General features: G+C 48.3%; 1 protein-coding gene across 7 annotated transcripts in view; it reads right to left on the bottom strand.

Moving 5' to 3' along the window:
- The window catches only part of GOLGA7B (golgin A7 family member B), a 29708-nt gene extending 6793 nt beyond the window's left edge, over positions 1 to 22915 (bottom strand). For 3 of the 7 annotated variants that reach the window (XR_013974936.1, XM_080912179.1, XM_080912184.1), the window contains exons 1-6: positions 22793 to 22915; positions 19767 to 19833; positions 18914 to 19086; positions 17458 to 17561; positions 11680 to 11793; positions 5420 to 5712 (exon numbers count right to left, since the gene is read on the bottom strand). Coding sequence is in view for 6 of the 7 variants with exons in the window: in XM_080912179.1 (XP_080768305.1) it covers positions 5420 to 5431 (12 nt within the window). In the remaining variant the exon portion in view is untranslated. Of the gene's footprint in view, positions 1 to 5419; positions 5713 to 11679; positions 11794 to 14046; positions 14366 to 14458; positions 15490 to 17457; positions 17562 to 18913; positions 19087 to 19766; positions 19834 to 22792 lie in introns of those variants that run through there. The other 4 variants (XM_080912180.1, XM_080912181.1, XM_080912182.1 and 1 more) reach the window with 4 other exon arrangements.
- Between the last annotated feature and the right edge of the window lie 461 nt (positions 22916 to 23376).

Here is a 23376-nt window from a genome sequence, read left to right on the forward strand (position 1 = left end):
TGGGCTCCGGGGAGGAAGACAGGTTAAAGCCTAATGAATTAGACTATGATGAATGGTTGAAACTAAGTCACATTTACTCAGAGATCCTTATGCACAAAGTCTTCCTGGAGACTCCACAGAGTCCTAGGAGGAGATTAGGGATATACAGTGATAGATGCTGGATAGTAGAAAGAGGAGGAAAGAGTGACCCTGGAAAGGGGGGTAATGAACACATGGTCTGCCCCAGTGGCTCAAGGCAGGAGATGAACATGTACTGTGGTCAAGGGTGAAGCCACAAGCAAGCTGGGTCTCTGCCAACAGGAAGGATTTCAGGTAGAAGATGCCTAAAAGTAGAGAAGACTAGAGAGAGATTGACAAGACAGAATGAGTGGATGGTTGGTATATCAAAGTCTTAGAAATGTAGGAATCAGAGACCATTTACCCAAGGCTCTCCTAAACTCAGGTAAACATTGCTTCAAGCAAGAGATTTGATCTCAGTATTTTGGGAATAAATTAAATGGCATATAAGTGATCCTCTAATCTCAATATTTCTTGATTCCACCAGGCAGAATCTTTATTGAAAAGGTCCCTTTTAATATCTACTAGGATCCTATGGTCATTTTGGGGGAAAAAATGCTTTAAACCAACATGCTTCAGTTAATACAAGTTAGTGGTCAATGAGTCCACTCAGTCTAGTTGTTGTTTTACTATCATGTATTTTCCTAAGAAAGGAAGGGGACTGTGGCCTCCCCTGCCCTTCCAAAGCCAGCACGCAACAGCCAGTCATGGAAGAGCAAACTCCGGAAGGATCATTCTGACAGTTTTGAAGGAGTGGATAAACCTAAGAGACCCATCGGATGGATCCCTTTCTGTCGTAGTGTAGGGTAAAAATAAAATAGTTCTAAACCACAGAAGGCAGTGGCAAGAGTAGAAAGGGGGCAGATACAATTGTGTCAGCCACTCTGGCTGGGACTTGGCTTCCTGCCACAGGTATCACCCTTTGAACCTACACACACACACCTGTGTACACATAGATGTAGGCGCTCCCATGACCTGTGGTGGTGTGTTTCCTACTGGCTGGCTGGCTGATGACCAGCTATTTCTTCTTCCTCCTAAGAACACAAATAAGTTTATTCCAAGTTTCCCATGCACAACGGAGTGGCCACAGGCTGAGCAAAGTGGGTGGAAGTGGTGAATATCTGATTTGGCTCAAACAGACCTGAAACTCCTCCCTTCCCCCCAGAAACCAGAGGAACCAGGGATTAAAGATACTGGAACTGAAAAGGGCCTGAGACTCTAAAGGACCACTCAGAGGACAGATGCCAGCTGACTGGGAGCACTCCATTCAGGACTTTACTGAGAAGGAAGTAATTCTCAATTAGTAAGATGTTAGGTGATGTCTTACGTAATACAGACCTATTTTCTCTTGACTGATTCATTCAATCTCAAGTCTCTAGCAACAGCTGTATCCTAAACCTAAGAACCTTTTCTGGGCTCCAGGTGACTCAGCATCTGCTTCTCCCTGGAGAGTATATGTTGTCCTGGAGAAGAACAGGTGAGACATGATTTACATGTAAGAACCTTGGCATGCCAGACCGACAGAACACACGCAGATCACACAGTCTGGCACAGATGGTGAAGAGCAGGATTTTAGGCAAGAAAGAGCCTCATGGTTCTCTCCACCTATGGTGGTTCCAGCTAGAAGTACCAAGGGGCCGAGCAACAGATGACTTGCTGAACATGGCCGCAGGAAACCTGATGTTGGGCAATATCTGCCCTTCTCTGGCCCCCATTTCTTCAAAGTTATTAAGCAGGAGCCCCATAATCATAACCCCTCCCATCTCTGACTTGAAAGAAGCCTTATCAGAAATGGAGGACATAAACATTTCCAGAGGTAGAGCAGCAGTCAGTGGGATGTGTTGGGTCTGTGGCTAAAGCGAGAGCTTATGCGTGTGTCTGTTAGAGAGCCAGCCAGCCATTGCCACTGAAGAACGTGAAACCAGGTACCTGCCACTTCTGACTTTTTAAGGAAAGCCACAAATTCAAAATTTCTTAATATCAGCTATCCGGTTTTCTCAATGTTTCTGATATTATTTTTCAAGTGCAAGCACTAACCTGGCTAAATAAGACCACATGTGTATAAAGACTTAACTCCTATAGATCCAATTTGAAGATAAAGACAGAGGCTAGAGCCAGGTCCCAAGCACGTCCTATCTAGTTTCTTAACCTTAAGAAAACAGGAGAGAGTTCTTACAGTCACCCCCGATCCTCCCTGAGGCTGCAGACTCTGTCTTCCCTGGGAAGTTCCCCCTTAGCATCCTTCTAGGGGTGTCTCAGATGTCTCTGAGAACTGACCTACCTCTTTGATTTCAGTCCTCAGCCCTGCCCCCTCCCCATCACCATACCCTAGCCTCTTGGCAGCTGAGGCCAAGACCAAGGGTGTTTCATGCAGAGGAATATCAGAGGTGAGATCTGTGGGCACCATTTCCCAGGCCACAGTGTAACAATAACTGGAAGGAGACTTAGACCTGGAGCACAGCATGTGACATAGTGTGTGTGTATACACCTGGCAGTCTCTCAGGCTGGGCTTGTATAGAACAATCACTGGAATGCGATGAGCTCCTAGGCCTGGTATGCCCAAGACAAACAGGAGCTCCCAGCTGGTCCACAGATCCATCCTCACTAAAAACCATCTCACTCCTTAAGGTGCAGGTGAGGCCCAGCTCAAGAATCACGAGATAGGCGGGGAGGTGGTAGAGGAGTGCAGACCTTGAGTCACTGCAGCCAGGTAGGGCCTGAGGGTGGAAAACTGGGCACGGAGCCACCCTTCTTCTGAGCCTACACTCAGGCCCAAGCTCAAGCCAGTGACACAGAGATCAGACCTCCAAATACCCTGCCTGGGTAATGCTACTTGGGTACACTTGAAGCATCTCCAACCTGCCAAAATCCACTTCGAGAAGCCCCTCCAACAAAGGGCTACTTCCTAGTTGTTCTTGGCCATCTGGACTGTTTCCCAGGGAGACCCTGCTCCTAGTGACACACATTTGCAGAGGCTCACTGCTCAAAAAATGGGCTCAGTAAAGCTCTCCAAATGAGGTCAGCAGCTCACTCAGGAACTGTCCTCCCTCTTCTGAATTCCTCACACACATCCTTCCCCAGACTCTAACTTCTTAACAGAAGCCAGAAAGCAAAACATTCATTTTTTTCATAGAGAGCTGTCTTCCCCATCCCCCATCCTCTCTTCCACACCCCCCCACCATCCCTGTCTCATCCCCCTACCCAGTTCCACTTCCTCTTTAGACTGCTAAGGAAATGACCATGGGAACTTGGAGTGAGGGTTTCCTTCTCACAACAGATTTTTCTTGGCAAACTCAATCTGATCCTAATAGTAAAAAACAGCCTAGGGGGATGAGTCACCCCGGCCCAGACACCATACATCCTGTGCCTTGGCAGAGTCTGAGCTTCTCTCAGCACCGCCAACAGAGTCCAAGGCCAAGAGGTGATGTTGAAAATGCTAGCCCTCAGCTCCTGTCCATCCTAGACAATCTTCTATCCCTCTGCCTTCAAGATGGCCAGCAAGGGAACCCAAGTCCCTTTAGCTCAGTGGTCCTAATGCTGCGATCCTTTAGTAGAGTTCCTTCGGTTATGTGTGGTGACCCCCAACCACTAAAATGATTTTCGTTGCTACTTCATAATTGTAACTTTACTACTGCTATGAATCATAATGTAAATATATGATATTTCTGATGGTCTTAAAGGAGTTTCGACACACAGGTTTAAAGCTTCTGCTCTTGTTCTTTCTAACATGCCTCTCCTCACTCAAAGCCCTGTCTCAAGACCCCTAGAATTCTCATAAGCATCACACTGACTAACTGGATGCACTATCCTCAATGCAAACCATGAAGATAGTGGTCATGGGGGCAGGAAGAATTATTGTCTTAACACTGCAGTTGAATCATCTGTAAAATGGGATAATGAAGCCTTCCCTGACTCCTTCACCAGGCTGAAGCAAGCTTCCAAGCCTCAGTCTTCTCTTTGGTTAATTGCAGATAATAACACCATTCATGCCCACTTCACAGAGCTGCACACACAATCACAGCCATTCTGTGTGCCATGGCGTTGTACCTACAGAGGCATTATGAGCGGAGCCTCTCCCAAGGGAGAGTCATCAAGCCTACTACCAACAGCATCCTGGAAACCTGGCCTCAGCCAAGAAGGGTGAGTCTGTGGGTAGGCTCTGTGGGCTGTCCGCAGACCTGTAGGGGAGAGACTGTGGGACAGACAGGCCCTTTGGGGCCCATCAGATTACACTAGCAACTGCTGCTGTGGTCTGACAGGCCTGCCTGCACATGGGGTTCTGGGAGGGCATGAATCCCCGCTAGACAGCCTTGTGTAACATCAGCAGGCAAACAATGCCGAGCAACATCAGGAGATCCAATGGAATTATGGCAGTAGCACCTGGTGCTGATGTCACACCACTTGCCAGGATCCCAGAGGCACTGCACAGAATCATTCACAGGCCTTTGCTCTCCTCCTTGGCGGAGTTCCAGCTAGGCTGGAAATGGGGAGGCACCACAAGAGACAGCAACAGAACTGGGGAGACCCAGTGTGCTGCTATACTCCAAAAATTCAAAGAAACTTTTGGCTCTGCGGTTGGCATGCTGTGTGGGTACAGAGCCAATCCTTTCTTCCGTGTCAGCTTCATCATGCGTAAAGAGCTCTCCCAGGGGAAGAGTAACCTCTGGGGGTAGAGACAAAAGTCCGGACTTCTTACACATTATGCCAAGATTTTGCCCTTAGCTAACAGGTCCCTTGGTTTAGAGACACCTCGAAAAACGCAGTTCCCTCCCCCCCCCCCCCGCACGCACACACACAAAGGTAAATGTGGATACTCTGGGACCAGCAACTCAAATGGAGAAGGAAATAATTTCTCAAAAGTGGGGGCTGGTGCAGGATGTTCATTAAAACCAACCCTTTGGGTTCTGGGCCTAAGCATGTCTTTGTCCACCTTCTCCTCTTAAGGAAATGCGGATGTGAAGGAAGGTCTGTCTTCTGGTTAGAAGCAGAATACTGCACCGCATAGCAACAACAGCAGTAGGCTACCTTCCCTCCCCTTACACAGGTGTGCAGGGATCTCCAAACCTCTAAGGAGTCAAACCCTGTGTTCAGGAGAAGGGGAAACCCCAGCCAAGCTGGGTCCTGGTGCTATCGGTAACAAGTAGACTCCCGGAGTAGCATGGGCAAAATTGACAAGTCAAAGGTGAGGGGACCACTCAGCAAAGCTCTGCTTATATGCCATGCCACTCCATAACTCCCTGCTTGAGCCCGGGGAACCACCCTCTACCCGCATCCGCCCCCGCCTTCTCCTCGCGCCCAGTCTGCCCCTAGTGGGGAATCATTCCCTGCGGCATTGGCTGCGGGCTAAGGTGCTGGCCCCTACCTCAGTGGCCATCTTCGGGGTGTTCTGACCAGTTCTTGGCTGCCTCTGGGCTGGTCCAGGAGGACTGTCCGCGGTGCTGATTTGAAGAGCCGGTGGGCTGGCCGAGGCCAGAGAGGGCCTGGGCGCTGTCCGCGGTACTGATGAGATCGCCGAAATCCGAAGAATGCTCCGGCCGGCCCGAGGGTCCCTGAGAGATTGTTTCTGCTGTCCACGGTGCTGATGCGGGAGCCGGGCCGGGGAGGCGAGGCCGCGCCGGAGGCTCCTCACCGCCCGATCGCCTGCTGCCAGGGCTCCTGCAGGCAATGGCCCGGTTTTATCTTTGACTGCGGCAGCAGCGGCGGGCACGGGGGCGGCGGGGGAAGGAGGGGCCAGCGCCTCGGCGGGCGGGGAGGGGGAAGCCGCGGCCCCCAGACTCCGGCACCCGCCGGAGAGGAGCCCCGCCCGCGGCCACCGGCTCCGCTCCCGCCCCACCCCGTCCCGCCCCGACCAGCGCCCCGCCTCTCCTGCCTGCCCTCCCCCAGCAGGAGTGCCTAGAGTGAGCGTTGCGCTAGCTTCCACCGCCTCCGGGGACTTTCTGAAGCTGAAGAAAGAAGCTGGGCTCTGCCGCAAGGCACCCTGGCCTGTGGTACTTAAGTGCCAACCATCCACAGGCCGCCAGTCTCCACCTTACCAAACACCTTCAAAATCTGACTCTAACCTTCCCCCATCCTGCCCCAAGCCCTATCCCGCCTTGTGTGGACATTCCCTTCTCTCTTTTCTCCTTTCCACTTCCTTTTCACACCATTAGCTAGAGTAAGATGATTCAGATATGAGAGAACATTTTCTTTAAATAAATACTTACCCACGTTTCATCCCCAACTCTCCCCTAGGATCCCTTCTTCCAAGAAGCTCCATATGGAAGCCAGTCTTTCCTTATGCTACTCCTGGTCCAGGTCTGACCCCTTACATTTCTGTCTCCCTTCCACCATCCCAGAGTTTATACACACTACCCCAATACCCAATTACCACCACCAGTCAAAAACCACATGCCAAACCGGTATGCCCACTCTCCAGGGTGGCAATTTGGCATAGGCCTTCCAGCCAAATGGCTTATCTACTTAATAAGCAGAAAGGAAGCTCCAGCACAGATGTCTTTGAACACACCCATAATAACCCCAGATCTGTGTCTGAGGGGAGCTGGGTAACTCCTTTACAGCCTGGCTGTCCACAGGTCAGCAGCGTCAGCCATGACACAGAACTAGACCAGACACCACAACAGGCAGCCAGAAGACTTACTCCAGTCCAGGCTTCTCCTGATTTCCTACCTGGAGTAACTGGCTCACTTTCTGAGTTTATGATCCTCTTTCTGCAGGATATACTTGTTGACCTTCACTAGCCTCTAGCTAGAGTCCTTTCTTTTTTCTATCAAATTTCTCTTTCAAATTCTCCAAACAATACTGGAGAAGTTGGGGGGGGGGAAACAGTTGCCACAGACTGTACTATCTCAACTACAGTATTTGTAAATTTGATTTGTTAGCTTTGCTTATAGAAATAGGAGCAAGGAGATGTATATGCTTGGACTAGATTATTTTTTAAAGATTTGTTTATTTTATGTATATGAATACACTGTAGCTGTTTTCAGACACACCAGAAGAGTGCATTGAATTCCATTACAGATGGTTGTGAGCCACCGTGTGGTTGCTGGGAATTGAACTCAGCACCTTTGGAAGAGCAGCCATTGCTCTTAACCACTAAGCCATATCTCCAGCTCCCTGGACTAGATTATTAAAGTGATAGATTCTACAGTTTTACCCGTAAATACTTCTGTGTTCATCCCCTTGAAATAAGAGCATTTTTCTAAGCCAGGCGTGATGGTGCACACCTTTAATCTCAGAACTCATGAGGCTGAGGTGGGTAGAAAGACATGAGACCTTGTCTCAAAAAGCAAAATAGCCGTCTCCTATGTAATCGCAATATCATTATCATGTCTTTTAAAATTCCATGGTAACCCTACTATTTTAGGATAGTTTGTTACCCCAAAGATATTAATAGCATTTTTCAGCAGAACTTTTTATTTTTAATACCAAACATTATGGATTACTTACTGTGTGCCAGACAGTATTTCCACACTGCACACACATTTTGAAATCCTGACAACTGCCGTAAGTTACATTTTTTTATTTTTTAAAATCTGTATCCTGTCTGTTTCTCTGTTATCTCTATGTGCCTGTTTGTCTGTCTGTCTCTTTCTCTCTTGTGTGGGAGGAGGGGTAGATTTATGCTCTGAGTGCTAGTGTATGAATACCACAGAGCCTGTGGGGAGGAGATCAGAGGACAACCTTAAATGTCATTGTCAATCTACACTTTTAATGGGGTTTTTTGTTTGCCTCTGCATAGACCAGGACAGCTGGTCTCCCATCCCTTCAGTATTCCAGAACAAGATGCCCAAGGTCTCCCATCCCTTCAGTATTCCAGAGCAAGATGCCCAAAGTCTCTCATCCCTTCAGTATTCCAGAATAAGATTCCCAAGGTCTCCCATCCCTTCAGTATTCCAGAATAAGATGCCCAAGGTCTCCCATCCCTTCAGTATTCCAGAATAAGATGCCCAAGGTCTCCCATCCCTTCAGTATTCCAGAATAAGATGCCCAAGGTCTCCCATCCCTTCAGTATTCCAGAATAAGATGCCCAAGGTCTCCCATCCCTTCAGTATTCCAGAATAAGATGCCCAAGGTCTCCCATCCCTTCAGTATTCCAGAGCAAGATGCCCAAGGTCTCTTGTGAGAAGGATTTAGACAAAAGCAGTCAAGCTCTAAAGGCTGTGTGGCCTGACTCCTGACTACACTGCTACCTTCTAGTACTTTGCAGACCATAAGCTGACAGAGAACCGACATCCCCATCTGCCAATTTTTCCTAAGAACACACTGGGTCTCTAAGGATAAGTGACATGCCAAAACAGCTAAAGGCAGATACTCTGATCTGCCTTATAGCTCTTGTACATTATGTGCAAACTGGGATTGTCTGCGAATCCACAATGGTCACCACTAACAAATGAGCCCATCATCTAGTGGTGTTCAATGGAGATTTGAAACCACTCTGCTTACACAGCAAGAGTGTCACTATCCCTCTCATTGACTTTAATCCTATTAACCTGACAGTCATCTGGAAATTCCCTGTTCACTAGAGAAAAGCCATTCGCCACATCTGCCTATTCTCTGCCTCTTCTTTAAGTACTTACTGAGTCCTAGACTGCAGAGCCTAGAGATAAAGCAATGACTAAATACACACAGACTATTCTTGTAACACATGAGAAAATAAATTCAGTGCAGAGTGTGGTCATTACTAGAAAATAAGGGAGCTGTGATATGGACCTTGGGGTCATAGGTCAAAAGAAGGTGATTTCTCAAGGAATACTCAGGAAACTTTCTTTATAAGGACAGATGTGGGAGGAGGTCTGAAAGAGACAAATGGACATACAAATGCCTAGGAAAAGAGCAACAAGGTAGAAAGGACAGAGTGTGAGGACCCTGAAGAGGAGTGGCCCTAATGTGTTCAAAAATAGCTTCAAACCAGAGTCCATAGAATGGAGAGCAAAGGAAAGGAAGATGGGATGTTGTTGTTGCTGCTGTCTTTGTAGTTGGTGTTCAATGGGAAGTAACAGTGATGGTGGTGGTGTAGGCCTTTAATCCCAGCACTTGGGAGGCAGAGGCAGGCAGATCTCTGTGAGTTCGAGGTCAGCCTAGTCTACACAGCCAGTTCTAGGACAGCCAAGAATAGTCAGAAAAACTCTTTCTTGAAAAGCAAAATAAACAAAGTGGAAAGTAACCAGGGTTTTAGGGCCTCGCATCCCCAAGAACTTTGGATCAAGAAAGTGAGATGGTAAGTTGAGGTGGAAAGTTTGGGGTAGAGACACTGACATTACCTAACCGTAGTCTTTTGGATTTTGTTTTGCGTGCTGGGGTTGTTGGCGATTTGGGGTTGGAAGCTTTGAGACCCATTAAATTAGTCCAGACAAGGTGCAGAGAGAGAGATAGCTTAGAGTGGAGCATGACACTGGAGTTAGCTATAATCAGGTTCTAGTCACAGTTGGAAAATAAAGTGGTGACAGTGTTTGCAGAGTTTTAAACTTACGATCTGAATAAGTCCAAAAGTATCCCAATGTTGAGATCAGAGAGATACCTGGAGGTGAAGAGCCTCAATCTTCTGAGGAGAGGGAGTGGGAGATAGGGGCTGAATACGCCCTGAAGTACAGTTTGAATTGTGTTTACCTGAACTAGGTCTGAAGTTTGAAGTAGGGAAGGAGTAAGAGTTAGGAATAAAATTTCTAGACTTCTCCAGACCCAAATGGGGTTTCAAACCAAAGGACTAATCGGCCATGGTGGTGCATGCCTTTAATCCCAGCACTTGAGAGTCAGAAGCATGTGGATTTCTGTGATTTAAAGACAACCTGGTCCACATGGTAAGTTCCAGAACAACCAGAGTTACATAATAGTGACTCTGTCTCAAACTTCCCACCTCTCAAAAATGGACTAGGTAAGTTCATTTAAGGAAGACTTGTGGCCATAGAAGTCGTCAAAAACTAGTCCTAAGTCCACCACTTCTAGACTAGAAGACAGAAAAACCTTTTTAAAAGACAGCCAAGTCCAAGACCCAAAAGAATGACACCCTGGATCCCAGCAGTGAAAGCTAAGAAGGACACCTTACTCACTCTCCTATTGCTCCACAGATCTTAAAATAGGCAATGTCTCATGACCATTGGTTCGGCAGTAGAGAGTTCACTGGCAACCTTGAGAAAGGCTATCATTTGGACAGAATGCTTTCCTGATTAGAATTTGAGAGTTTGAATAGAAGAGAAGAAGCAACAACCTTAATAATAGCATGGTTGTCTGAGAGAACCAGCAAGGTTCTTTGTGAGGACGCAGACACTGGAGTGTGACAGGTCACTGGAGGAGGAAGCCTCAAACATCAGTGGTTCAGAGAAGAGCAGGTGATTTCAGGAGCAAGCTCTTTTTTTCTTAGACAAGGTCTTATTATAAATCCAGACTGGCCAGTCTATCTAGACCAAGCTGGCCTTGAACTCACAAAGATCCTCCTGCCTCAGCTTCCAGAGTGCTAAGATTAAAGGCATGAGCCACTACACTCGGCTGGAGCAACAAAGAGTGAGGTACAAGGAGGAGCCAGAGGCTATGACTGTAGGGAACCTCCAGTTTCCCAGCAGGGGCAGTGAAGGAAGTACACCGGTGACCATGGATACAAGCTGATCAGATACCGTACCATGAAGAAAGACGTATTCCAAGTTCCACTTCAACCAACCAGAGTCTTAACTTATCTCAACCATCCATTCAACCTATGAGTACACAGAGAGCCGGAGAGGCTATGTATGATGCCACCTCTTTCCTGGGAGCCTTTCCACCTACATTGTAAGACATGAAATCTAAGGCTTTGGGGGGTCACCTGTGCAAGCACGGAGGGTCCCTTTCAACATCTAACTTCATTGACAGGAAGAGACCTTCACAGCCTCTGCCCACTTTTCTGCATTGCTTCCAGGATAGTTACACCAGCCTTGATGGATCTCAAGCCTGGAAGGTACGGTGAGAAGAGAGGACCACAGCATGCTGACTCAGGCTGAGCTAAGACACCACAGGATGGAATGTTCTCACACCCTAGTCATTCGGGCTGTAACTCTAGAGGCAGAGAGGCCTTGAGATTTAATCTGACTAATCATTATTATCCAGATGCCTTGAGACAGCCCAGTCCCGTGCAGGAGCCTGGGTCTTTGATGTTTTTGTCATAAATTAATGAGTTCACCCACAAAATAACATCAAAGAAGAACTACTAACTAATTCACTGTTATCATCTTCCAATCTGCGGCTGCTTTGGAAAGTCTCCAAAAGGAGGATTGTGGCCAGAAAAAGAAACCAACTGAAAGATCTGGAAATCCTGACATCTGGAAAGAGATGAGAGGAAAAATCAGTCCTGCGGGCTGCAGAGGAGCCAGGGAAAGCGCTGGCAAACCCCAGGAGGTGGAGAAAAAGAAAAAGATGGGCCTAGGAGGAAAACAATTGCTGAGTGCTCAAGGGGAAGTTGTGGTCTGCAAAGTCTTAAATGGTGTCATTGCGCAGTGCGCTTGAGACTGGGAGGAAGTGTGTGGCAGGAACAGTCTCTGGAGCCAGACTGCATGGGATGGAGTATCTGTCTCTGTTAGTCACTGTGAGGGTTCGTATGATCATTCTCCCTCCCCAGAGAGTAGCTGCCAAGCCCAGAAAGCTTTCTCTAGATCTTACCTGACTTCCAAATGGAGTCTTTTGAGAAGAAAACAGGAACAGATTTAATGTGGACACCCTACTGAATGTCCTACTGAATGTTCGTGCCGCTCCTTCCCGGCCCGGCAGGACTCTCTAAAGCACCGAAAAGAGATCCACAAACAATGGTCAGTTCATTCAGTCAGCAGAGTGAATGTTTACTACCCACCAGCCAGAAAGACGATCATAGGGTGTTCCCATCCCTGCACAAGCATCAAATTTCAACAGTGGTAACCAGGGATATGGTTTTGAGTCTAATTTGTCCATCTAAAATGTTTGATGAGGGGTTGAAGAGATGGCCCAGTGGTTAAGAGCACTGGCTGCTCTTCCAGAGGTCCTGAGTTCAAATCCCAGCAACCATGTGGTGGCTCACAACCATTTGTAATAAGATCTGATGCCCTCTTCTGGTGTGTCTGAAGACAGCCACAATGTACTTAAATATAATAAATAAGTAAATCTTTATAAAAGAATATTTACAAACATTTTTAAAAATAAAGTGTTTGATGAGGGACTGAAGAGGTGGCTCAGTGGGTAAGGCACTTGCTGTGTCAGAATAAGAGCCTGTGTTCAGAATCCACGTTAGAAGTAAGACATGGCTACACATCTGTAAGCCCTGTGTGTGTGTGGGAGGAGGTGGAGGAGCAGAGACACATCTGTAAGCCCAATGTGTGTGGGGGGGGAAGGAGCAGAAACACATCTGTAAGCCCAGTGTGTGTGGAGGGAGAAGAAACACATCTGTAAGCCCAGTGTGTATGGGGGGAGCAGAGACACATCTGTAAGCCCAGTGTGGGGGGGCAGAAACACATCTGTAAGTCCAGTGTGGGGGGGGAAGGAGCAGAAACACATCTGTAAGCCCAGTGTGGGGAGGAGCAGAGACACATCTGTAAGCCCAGTGTGTGTGGGGGGAGAAGGAGCAGAGACACATCTGTAAGCCCAGTGTGTGTGGGGGGGAGCAGAGACACATCTGTAAGCCCAGTGTGGGAGGGGCAGAGACACATCTGTAAGCCCAGTGTGTGGGGGGGGAGCAGAGACACATCTGTAAGCCCAGTGTGTGGGGGGGGGAGAAGGAGCAGAGACACATCTGTAAGCCCAGTGTGTGGGGGGGAGGAGCAGAAACACATCTGTAAGCCCAGTGGGGGGGGAGGAGCAGAAACACATCTGTAAGCCCAGTGTGGGGGGGGAGCAGAGACACATCTGTAAGCCCAGTGTGGGGGAAGGGAAGGAGCAGAGACAGGAAAATTGCTGGGGCTTGATATCCACAACCTTAGAAGAAAAACGGTGAGTCCAGATTCAGTGAAATGCACTGTCTCAGGGGACTAAGGTAAACATTCTACATACATGTGCACACATAGCTATAAACACATACATACATACATACATACATACATAAAATACATACACACCAAAAAATGCATGTTTACATGTAATCCCCATTATATTAAGAAAACCAAGTGGGTTTTTTTTAGTCTCATGCCTTTAATGAAATAATGGGTTAATGGGCTAGTGGGTTATCTTAAAAGCCAGTCGGACCAGGTCTCTCCACATTCCCCATCTCTTAGCACATAATACTCTATGCTGCCATAAGACCTTGCCAGGAAAGACACTTTGACCTCAGACTAGAACCATGTTGCAAAATGAAGATCTTTTTTTTTTTTATAACGTACCCAGTCTGTGATGTGTCAATAGCAGAAACCCGGACTGGGAAGACAGGAGTGGTGACACATTAGCTGTAATTCCAGCACAGGGAGGTGCAGGCCAGAGTTCAAGGTCAGTGTCTGGTACATACCAAGTTCAAGGCCAACCAGGTCTGCGAAAGACCCGGCTCCCAAACAAAGAAAGACCAAGACCATTGAGGTCTATGATAAATGCTAGTGTGAAGACAGAGGACTGAGAGGCAGTGCCCTAAAACAGTATGTGGGATTTGAACAGTACCTTCAAGGATTAGTGTCAGACTTCCTGACAGCTACAGAAGCTATGAATGCCTGCAAAGTACCTGGGAATGCAGCGTCTCTAGAACTGCAGACTGAATGAAGCAGCAGCCAGGCAGCAACGAGGGCAAGTAAAAGTCCCCAGAAACATGAATGAGGGGACCGCCCTAAAAATAGTGCCAGAGGAGGCAGACCATGACACGTGTCTGCAAGCGGAGTCACTAGAAGGTGACTAAAGCAATGTGGGATTGCCTTCTTTAACTTCCTACCCTCTCTTGTTCCTCTCTCCCCCTCCTTCCCCTCTCCCTCCTCCTCTAGGAAGTAGAGCAGGAGGCAAAGGTCCACATGTAGAGTTCACAGCCATCAGAGAGAAGTACAGAAAAGAGGATGACACCAGAAAACTACTGATCAAAATGCTTACCTGTCCTTACAGTAGCCACTGTGCTGGAGGCTGTGCGAACCACCTCTGGGAGGCTCCCACCGGAGTGTCAGTCACGAATGATTGACTGCAGGGTCTTATGTCATATCTAGTACACTGGCAGCCAACTCAGCAGTCACTACAAACCGCCACCACTTGGAGAGACGGTGAGGAAATGAAGGGCATGATCTCAGAAAGTCGAGGCGTGGGCATGAAAGGGAACAGGTGCTTTTAAAGCATCATTAGTCAAGCCGGATCGAGCAGCTTAGACCAATTTTAGCTGGTGAGCCCTTCCTTCTAACGCAACCTCACATTGAAGGATCTATGAAAAACACGGAAGAGGTGGGTTTGGATTGAAAGGAGACACAACTCATTTGCTCTCTCACCACACTCCCACCCCTTCATTCATCCTCACCAAAGCTTCCAAGGTCTTTCCCCACCAAGGCTCTACAGAACACGAGCCTGCGACGTTAACAGTGCAGGTCTCCACACCAGGTAGTGGTGGCTCACGGCTGTCATTCCAGCAGTCAAGAGACAGAGGCGGGATGATCTCTGAGTCTGGGGTCTACAGAATGAGTTCCAGGACAGGAAGAGCTACACAGAGAAACCCCACTCTGCTCCACACCCTCCACCCTTTAACCAGAAGATATGGCTGTTTCACTCTTGGGAGGATTTCTCCTTGAAGTTCTCCCAGTTCTCGCCTTTAAGTTACTAGATGTCAGACTTGTGATGCTACCTCTTCATGTATCAAGTTTGGGAACCTTATCCTGTTTTGGCCAAAGGGACGGGGCTCTCGATGCACAGGGAGGAGAGAAGGCTGTCCTAACTGCCCATTCAGCCACTAGGGCTCCCACCTTATAGCCCCATGTCAAAGACTGCCAGTCCAAAGCCCCTCTTCAGCCACCCTACTCACAGAGCTTTCTGGCCTCTGTCACGTGGTTTTGGAATTCCTGGCCATTGACATTCTCATTGGAATTCATGAGAAGGGGCCCTGCACTGGAATATCTCCCTAGCATTCCATGTTCCACCAGCCAGCGCCTGTTCTCTGCCTCACAGGCCTCAGACCTTCCCCTTAGGCACTACTTTCCTTCCCCATCACTAAAATGTATCACCTCTCTTCATCCAGGCTACAGTGCAGGTTCCGAGTCAGAACAGGTTTGTGTTATGTGTTCTGCATACAAGATGAAAAAGGAATACCCATGATTCTTCAAGACTGGGGTTTAGTGGGAGAACAGAGGTGCAACACAGGTATTCCTGCTATTGCCGATGCCATGAAAATGGGTCGGTCAGTAGAAGGGCAACAGAGCTTTAGGAGGGGCTAGCTATTGAATGACAGGCACATGCTCACTGGCTAGATGGCCACTGGCTAGACAGTTAACCTCTACAAACCCAGCGTCACTTAGGTGATGTGAGCGCAATGTTTCCTACATCACAGAAGCTTCATCAGGAACAAACGAATCAAAGGGGCTCAGAGAGGAGCCAGCTTCAGCCTTGGTCTGTAGGTGTTCAGTGAAGGGGAATGAGTGTGAGAATGAGAAGGATAGCAGCTGGAGCCCTGAACTATGGCAGAAGCCCAAAGTCAGCCCCCCAGGAGGGTAGATGAGCAGTGTCAGGTCTCACAGGGGGTACAAGAGCCACTGGATTGACAGAAATTATACGGGGGGGGGGGCAGTTAGGAGGAGGAGTCAGGGATACTGGTGAACTGACTAACAGGGAAGGAGCTGGGGGCGTATCAAAAGAGGAACTCCATCAGCCAGGACATTTAGGCTGCAAATAGATTGTTCTATTAACACCATCTGAGAAGCAGACATTTAACTAACATGTGAAGTCTGGAGGGTAGCGGCTCCAAAATTAGCCCAGTGGTTCACCAGTGTCCCCAAGAAGCCAGGATTGTTCCATCCTTTCTCTACCAGATCCTGAGCAATTGGCTTCTCCCCCTCAGAGCTGCAGTCTGGACAGTCCCTGCTGTAGCAAGGCTACCCTTCACAAGTGTCTACAGTGGGGAGGAGGGGAAGGCATATTTCCCTTTCTCAGGGAATTAAAGTTTCCCAGGAGCCTTCTATCAGACATGGCTTGTTTCATTGCCCCTGGAAGCCAGGACACAGACTCCAGAAGGGAAGGGAGACAAGGAAAAGGGGGGTTGAAAACAGCCAGGCTGGAGATGTGACCAACGCCATCTGCCTTGCTATTTAGGTATGAAATGTGGGAATCGTCACACTGAAGATGACAGGGAAAAAGGGAAGGAGTAAGACTGTAAAGGAGGTAGAAAGGGCTGTGCTGAGAGAGGAGCAGGTTGTGTTTTTCTCTAGCAAAAGCAAGGTGAGTCTAGAAAGAGGTTCCAAAAACCAAGCTTGTGTCCCCTAAAAGACTAGTAAGTCCTCAAATGGCTGAGCTCCCCAACACAAGGAAACAGATTCTACGGAGAAGACAGTGTCTTTTTCACCTCAGCAGAATGAGACCAGGCACTGTGGCTGATACCCGTAATTCCTCAACTCAGGAAAGAGATGGAGGATGACACCTTCCAAGCCAACCCAGCGTACACAGGGAGAGAGGTCCTGTCTGAACAAAATAAAGTAAAAGCAAAACAAAACCCAAAAGGTGGGTGTTTCAACAACGCAAATGAGCCATGCCTTCTGGATCAACTTTTCAAAGGACACACAAGGCAGACACTGGGAAGCAAAGGGGTCATTTTTGTTTCACAGGCTGATGGGAACAACATCAGCTGCCTCAGCCGTTTTGGAAAGCAAACCATAGCCTAAGTTCCCCTTCTAGATTCACAGCCCTGCATATATGTGTCCAGTAAGTTATAAATGAGGGTGTTCACAGCAACACTCTGTAAAAGAATAAGAAACAACCAAATATCCTGAGACAGGACAATAAATAGTGGGGTCACTGTGGAATTAACACCGTGTAGCAGCAGCAACACACATCGAATTAATCTCAGAAGACATTGTTCCAAAAAAAGGCAAACATCATCAGAGCATATCCAGTGTGGTTATTTATATAAAGTTCCAAAGCACGCAAAAGCTAAAACAGTATGCTATATATAAAGTAACATGAATGTAAAACTATCATAGATGAATACCACACACACACACACACACACACACACACACACACACACATACACACACACACACCAGATTCAAGCAAATGATTAGCTATAGGCAAGCTTAGGGAAAAGCATATGGGAACTCCAGATAGGAAAGGAAACTTTCTCTCTTTCAGTAGAAAGAGCACTTACATTCAGCACAGGGTTTTGTTACATTCTTATTCCTTGTGGGTTACATGACCCAGACATATCCTTTGTACTCATGGACATTTTAATGACAATAATTAAAAGGAAGAACATAGACCATCAAGGTGGGATGAGGCCTGCTGCAGCCTACCTTGATAAGGCCAGGTACAACCTACCTTGATAAACTCTTTCCCCTGCTCCACTGCCTAGAATCCGCAGAGCCCAGAAGCCACAGGACCAGACTGGCTGAACTCTGACCTTCTGTCTGGTGTCAGGTAGACTTTGTGAAATCCACATTTGTAGGAGAGAGAGAGAGAGAGAGAGAGAGAGAGAGAGAGAGAGAGAGAGAGAGAGAGAGAGAGAGAGAGGATAAGACAAAGACAGGAGGTCTAGATGATGCTTCTTGGGGAATTTAGAGGTGCAACTAAGGAGAAGAGCTCTGGCTCCCTACCTAGAGGCTCAGCCATTTTGGTAACTATCACTAAAGCTTCCTGCTTAGATCTGAAAGGGGTACTCCAAGCTCCATACCAACAAAGAGACGGCTAGAGCTGAACCAAATGGTTCACTCACACCTTAGACAATAAACCCCCAAACTCAACTCAAGTATATTGGCCTTCCACCCATCTCACCCAATGGACCCTCCTGCCAAGGACTTTGAACATCTCTCCTCTCTCCAAGAAACCCCAGATTTTTTTCCTGGGAGTGTCTTGCCTACTTACAAGTCTCAGCTTTAATGTCGCTTTCTGAGAGGCCTTTCCTGGCCCCTCTGCTTCACTCAGAGCCCTATGTTATTCTCCTTCCTTGATCTCTGCCTTCTGCCCTGCCACAGCTTTGACAGTTCACGTTACTAAGTCATTCTGTTTATTTCTTGCCCATAAGCTCTTGACTGCCCACTAGAGAATCACATACTAGAACATCTTAACCTAGAGAGCATCTCATAGCTCTAGTCAGGCACATGGTGAGGGCTGATCAACTTTAGGGAATGGCTAGAAAGCTGAACTTAGCTGTTAAAGGGCCAGTGGGATGGATTCCACCCGTGTTCCAGCTCAGAGCCTCCTCCCACCTCTTCTATGCCCAATCAGGCACTTAGCTCTCTCCACCTTCAGACCTGTATCCAGACAGCCAAGAAGAAAGGAAGTGAAGCCTTCCAGACCACCCTGTTGCTGACAGATCACGGCTCTCCTCAGTGAGCGCATGGGCCCCTGCCACCACTCCTAATGAGATCTTTCCCTTAGTTTCTTGGCAGCCACTGTTCCAGAAAATTACCCAAAACTGGAGGATGTTTAGAGATGAAATATCTGAAAAATGTGTGGACAGGGGATGTAATAATTACAGTGGATAGAAGAGCCATACTTTGGACTCTGCCAAGTTCAATAGGATCAGATCATGGTATCTGAGGCTTTCAAGGGTGTGAAGCCCTCTAAGGGAGAGGGTGCATCGGGGATGCTGTGGAGGGTAGAATTACACGAAATGGAACAAAACGAATGCCTGGGGGATTTTAGGCTTAGTGGTAGGAACCATTTCCTCCCAGGAAAGCCGTGAGGTTGGGCACAGCTATGGAAGAAATAGGTACCACCTCGGTGGTATTTAAGCCCACTGTGAGCCACATCTAGAGACTGCAAATACAGCTACCTCATTCTAGAAGGTTGGGGTCAAGGGTCGGCCAGAGGTAATTTGATAGTAGGGAAGTATAGTGGTTATTCAAACAGGCTTTTGGTCAGAGAGCTGAGTCCAGCCGTGGGCATGTGGTTTCTCAAGCCTGGGACCTTGATTTCCGCATATGGGAAATGGTGACATCACTTGTGCTGTAAAGTAAACAGGGAGAGAATATAAAGGCGACAGCTTGTGTCAGTTCTTGTTAGAGAGCCGGGTAAATGGAAAACACATTAGGTCTCAGTTCTAAACCCTAAGTAAAGATACTCCTTGAATTTTGTTAGGATCCCATCAGTAGTAGGTTGGGGATAGAGTTAGATCCATAGAATCCTGGGGCTTCAATAGACTCTGAGGCGCCATTTCATATCACAAGCATGTTGCTGGTGGCAATCCGGTGCAGACAGCACAGTCTGTGGTGCTGTGAGCACCCTGTGAGGCTCGGCAGGAAAGCCTGGCAGATCCACCTCTTCCTCTCCTTTATCTTCAAACCAACCAAATTGTAGCCTTCTGCTGATCCTTGGCCTCAGGTACCAGGGAGAGAGCCCTGGATGAGCACCGGGGACCCAGGTTCAAGATCTGACTGACACTCTTAGTAGCTTTGTGATATGTAAAACTCACAAGCCTCCCTGGTCCTCAGGTAATCTTACTAACACAGTATAAGCCTCAGGATCCTAAAGGCTCTCCCGGGCCTGACTTGAGATCTGCAAATTCTCCTCACAGCTGCTCATACACATCTAGATGCCTCCCCTTCTAGAGTAGTTTATATCCAGGACAGCAGTGACTCAGGATGCTCAAGAGGTCTCTGGAATAAGTAAGTACCAGAAGGTCTTACCCAGTACTGAAGTCAGAAATCCTTCCCAGAGATCCAGAGTTCCAGGTCAATCCTCTTCACTGGGGTCCTGGTTGATCAAAAGGAAGAAACAGACTCATTATAATGAGCCATAGCCATAGAGAAGTCAGGTTTGGAGAGAGGGGCTCTTGCCTTGTGCCCCTGGCAGGTTCTAAAGCCCTGAAGTCACAGCACCAGACTCAGTTCTCGGGGAAAATCAAGGCTCACAAGCCACTGCTACCTGCCTTTGTTGAGCCCTTGTTTTGTGCCAGGCCCGGCTAAGTGGCACCTCTACTATTTTATAGGTGAGCAAGGGAGTTACTGGGTAATTTGGCTAAGCAGTGAAGTCGGGATCCGAGTGCTGGTTCAGGAATCCACTAAGCCTCATTCTCCCTCTACCCCATGCCAGCCTCTCTAAATGTTGCCTCACAGGCCTTACAGCTCAAATGGCCACACCTTATAACGAAGCAGTGGGACTCCTAAGCTTCCAGAGGCAACACAGGACTCAGGGAATGTGTCAGAAAACAGACACTCCAGCAGGTCAGACAATAAGCCTGTGGAATGTGGCTTTTGGGGTTTGATAGGGGTGGAGACTGGAACTTTTGGGAAGAGAGGGATCTCAGAGACACCAGCAACTGGGTGGTGTAGTCAGGGGGACCACAGGACTGTGCTTCATGCGTGGACACAGCCCAGAGAGAGGTCTGGAAAAAAAACAGCTCCAGAAAAAGGGTGCGTAAGGTGGGAGGGTTGACCAGAGTTCCTTCAGAAATCCAGCTGCAGGGGCGGCCTCAGCTGCAACTCTGCTTCTAGCATCTAAGTCGGGGCCACCCAGGCGGGAGGTTCCTAGACCCTCAGATGCTTTGGGATCTGGGGAAATTCCTCAGGAATGAGATGATGCACAGGCTGCCAGGCACCACCCCCAGGACCCAGTGAGCCTGGAAGGGAGTGGAGGGGCTGTGTTTTTGAAATCATTGGAATATCTGCAGGGGAGGAGGCTGTCAGCTTGCTGCCTAAAGCTCTGGAGCTCCTGTGGTGATGTGAAGCCTGGAGGGAATGCAGTCCTGAAGTGACTGAGATGCCTTCAGGCCCTAAGGGCCAACCCTATGCAGTAAGAGAAGGCTAGCCTCTGGGTTCCAGAAATAATTAAAAAAAATAACATGTATTCCTGAACACCAGCTTTGAGTTAGACGATAGGGATGGAGTGAGATACAAAACAGGTCCTGCCGTCCTGGACCTTTTATTCTAGAGGGAGAGACAAGCAATTAATAATAATTAATGATGATGATGATGATGATGATGATGCATTAAAGGGGGAGAAAGTTGAGAAAAGGCAGGACGGAAGTCAAGGCGTATCAGTTGCATGCATAACTGTATCTGCTTCATCTAAAGTTCATTTTCCATAGCATAGCCAAAGGTAAAGGCAGCAGCAAACGAAAGGCCCCAAGGCAGGAGCAAGTTCAAGGTGTGGCAAAGAGGCCAGTGCGGCTGGAACTGAACCCAGAGGAACAGGAGCAGCAGATACACAGGGGCTGTAACAGGGAGACTTGGGAACAGGGGAGGGACAGGGCCACCACATGTCTAACTCTCTCTTGCTACAGTGTTGGGAATAGGCAGAAGGAAACTATGACCCCTTATTTAATCGCAACATGCAGCTTTGATGAAGCCTCCCTCGCGGTACCTGTTTACTGTTGCTATTCAGTTTAAATCCCACAGCCCTGGGGTAGGAGGGGCTTATTCTTCCCATTTCTCAGCTAAGGAAACTGAGGCTCAGTGAAGGTGGGAAAGAAACAGATCTGTCCAACCTTCCCAACCTGGCCCGTCTCACTGTCCAGCCATGTAGTTTTCATGCACCCCATTTTCTCAGAGACTGTCTCCATTTCCCTAACTCATCTTTCCAATCCTGGGAGCTCTTCACAAATGCTCAGCCCTTAGAACATTTTTGTTCTTCTATACCCTGCTCCTGTACCCATCCCAACAGCCTCTGAGAGACCCTGGAGCGCTGTTTCTTGGAGCCCTTCCCCCATAGCTCAAACATGGCAACCCACCCCAGTATTACAGCCATCACACTGACAGGCTGCCATTAAACAGGAGCTCAAGGTTGGGGCCAGAGCTTATCTGCCTCAGTTTCCCCAGCAATTAATTACACACTGGTAGGTCTTAGGTTCAGATCCTCTGGACAGTGTTAAACTATTCTAGATTCCGTCACATTTCTCCAGTGCAGTTTCCTTCCAATTCACACAGCCTTCGAGTTTATTTGGGCACATGCCCCGACATTGGGCAGATACATTCCAAGCGCTGGGCACATAGGTGCCACACACTTTTGGAGAATGGCACTGGTGAGTCGTGTGTGGTGACATGTGCGGGTAATCCTAGCACTCAGGAGACTGAGGCAGGGGGATCGTGAGCTGGAGGCTCACAGTGAATTCTAGATCACCCTGAGCTATAAATGAGACCCTGTCTTGAGAAAGAACGAAGGAAGAATTGGAGCTGACGCCCTTAAGGGAAGAGTGTGGGCTGAGGGACCTCCGTGTGGTTAGAGTCACGGGACCCTAGACCAAGGCCTGCCCCTCTTCTCAGCTATGGCATGGCCGAGTGATTGAAGCCATACATTGTCGTTTTACATACACGCTGGCCCAGACTACATCTTCCCCTGTGAGTTCCGAAAGAGCTGGAGTTGTGCAAGCATAGAGTTGGCCCAGCACTCTCCCTCCTTACCGCTCATCCCACACCAGGTGTGCAGTGTGCTTTAGGGATTGTCCTAAAGGGGGGACACCCGCCCACTGTGCTCTTGAGAAACCTCAAACGCCTCTCTTGGGTATTCACTGATCTGCAAAGGCCCCAAACAGTAGGCCAGCTAACCAGCCAAGCCTTATTAAAATATGTCTCCAGTACAGCTCGGGCACACGGGGACTCGGTAAATACCCTGGAGTCTAATTTAGGAACGCCAGCCTGTACCTGCAAAGGAGACTCAGAACTGACTTATCCAGACAGGGCCTGGCTGCTCACCACACTCTGCCCTCGCCTCTTACCAGAGAGTTCTGCGTCCTCAGCGGAAAGAGTCGTTCTAGGTCACCCAGACAACTTATCCCATACTAGCTCAGTTTGCCTAGTTAGAGCGCCCTAGGGCTCCCGATAGAAAGCTGTGTTGTTGACACCTAGACTGAGAGGACCTGACCTGCTATGGCACCCCTTCCAGGGCTGTCAATGTTCCTGCCAGCATGCCAAAGGACAACCAGAGTAGAGGCGCTCTGCAGAGGATAGCTAGCAAGCCTGGGTGCTTAAAATCAGGCTCTAGGTGGACAGCCCATGCCACCGCACCCTGCTGGGTTATTTATAAAGTGTTTTCAGATGAGTCATCACACGCTGCCCAGTAAGTACCTCAGAGAATGTGCCAGAAGAAACTCTATAAATAGTACGGATTTCTGGGCTCCCACCGACCCCCAGCAGCCTCCTCCTTGTAGAAAAGTAGGAAGGAGGATGGGACCTTCGTTGGCCAGTCTTCATGTCCCCAATAGCAATCCGAACCCTGGCAGGCCAGTCTGTGGGGACAGATGGGAAGCCCCAGGCTGTGGAAGAAGAGTCTTAGCAGGAATTTTATAGACACAGACCTCAG

The sequence above is a fragment of the Micromys minutus genome (genome assembly GCF_963924665.1).
Source record: "Micromys minutus genome assembly, chromosome: 2".
NCBI classification, from domain to species: Eukaryota; Metazoa; Chordata; class Mammalia; order Rodentia; family Muridae; genus Micromys; species Micromys minutus.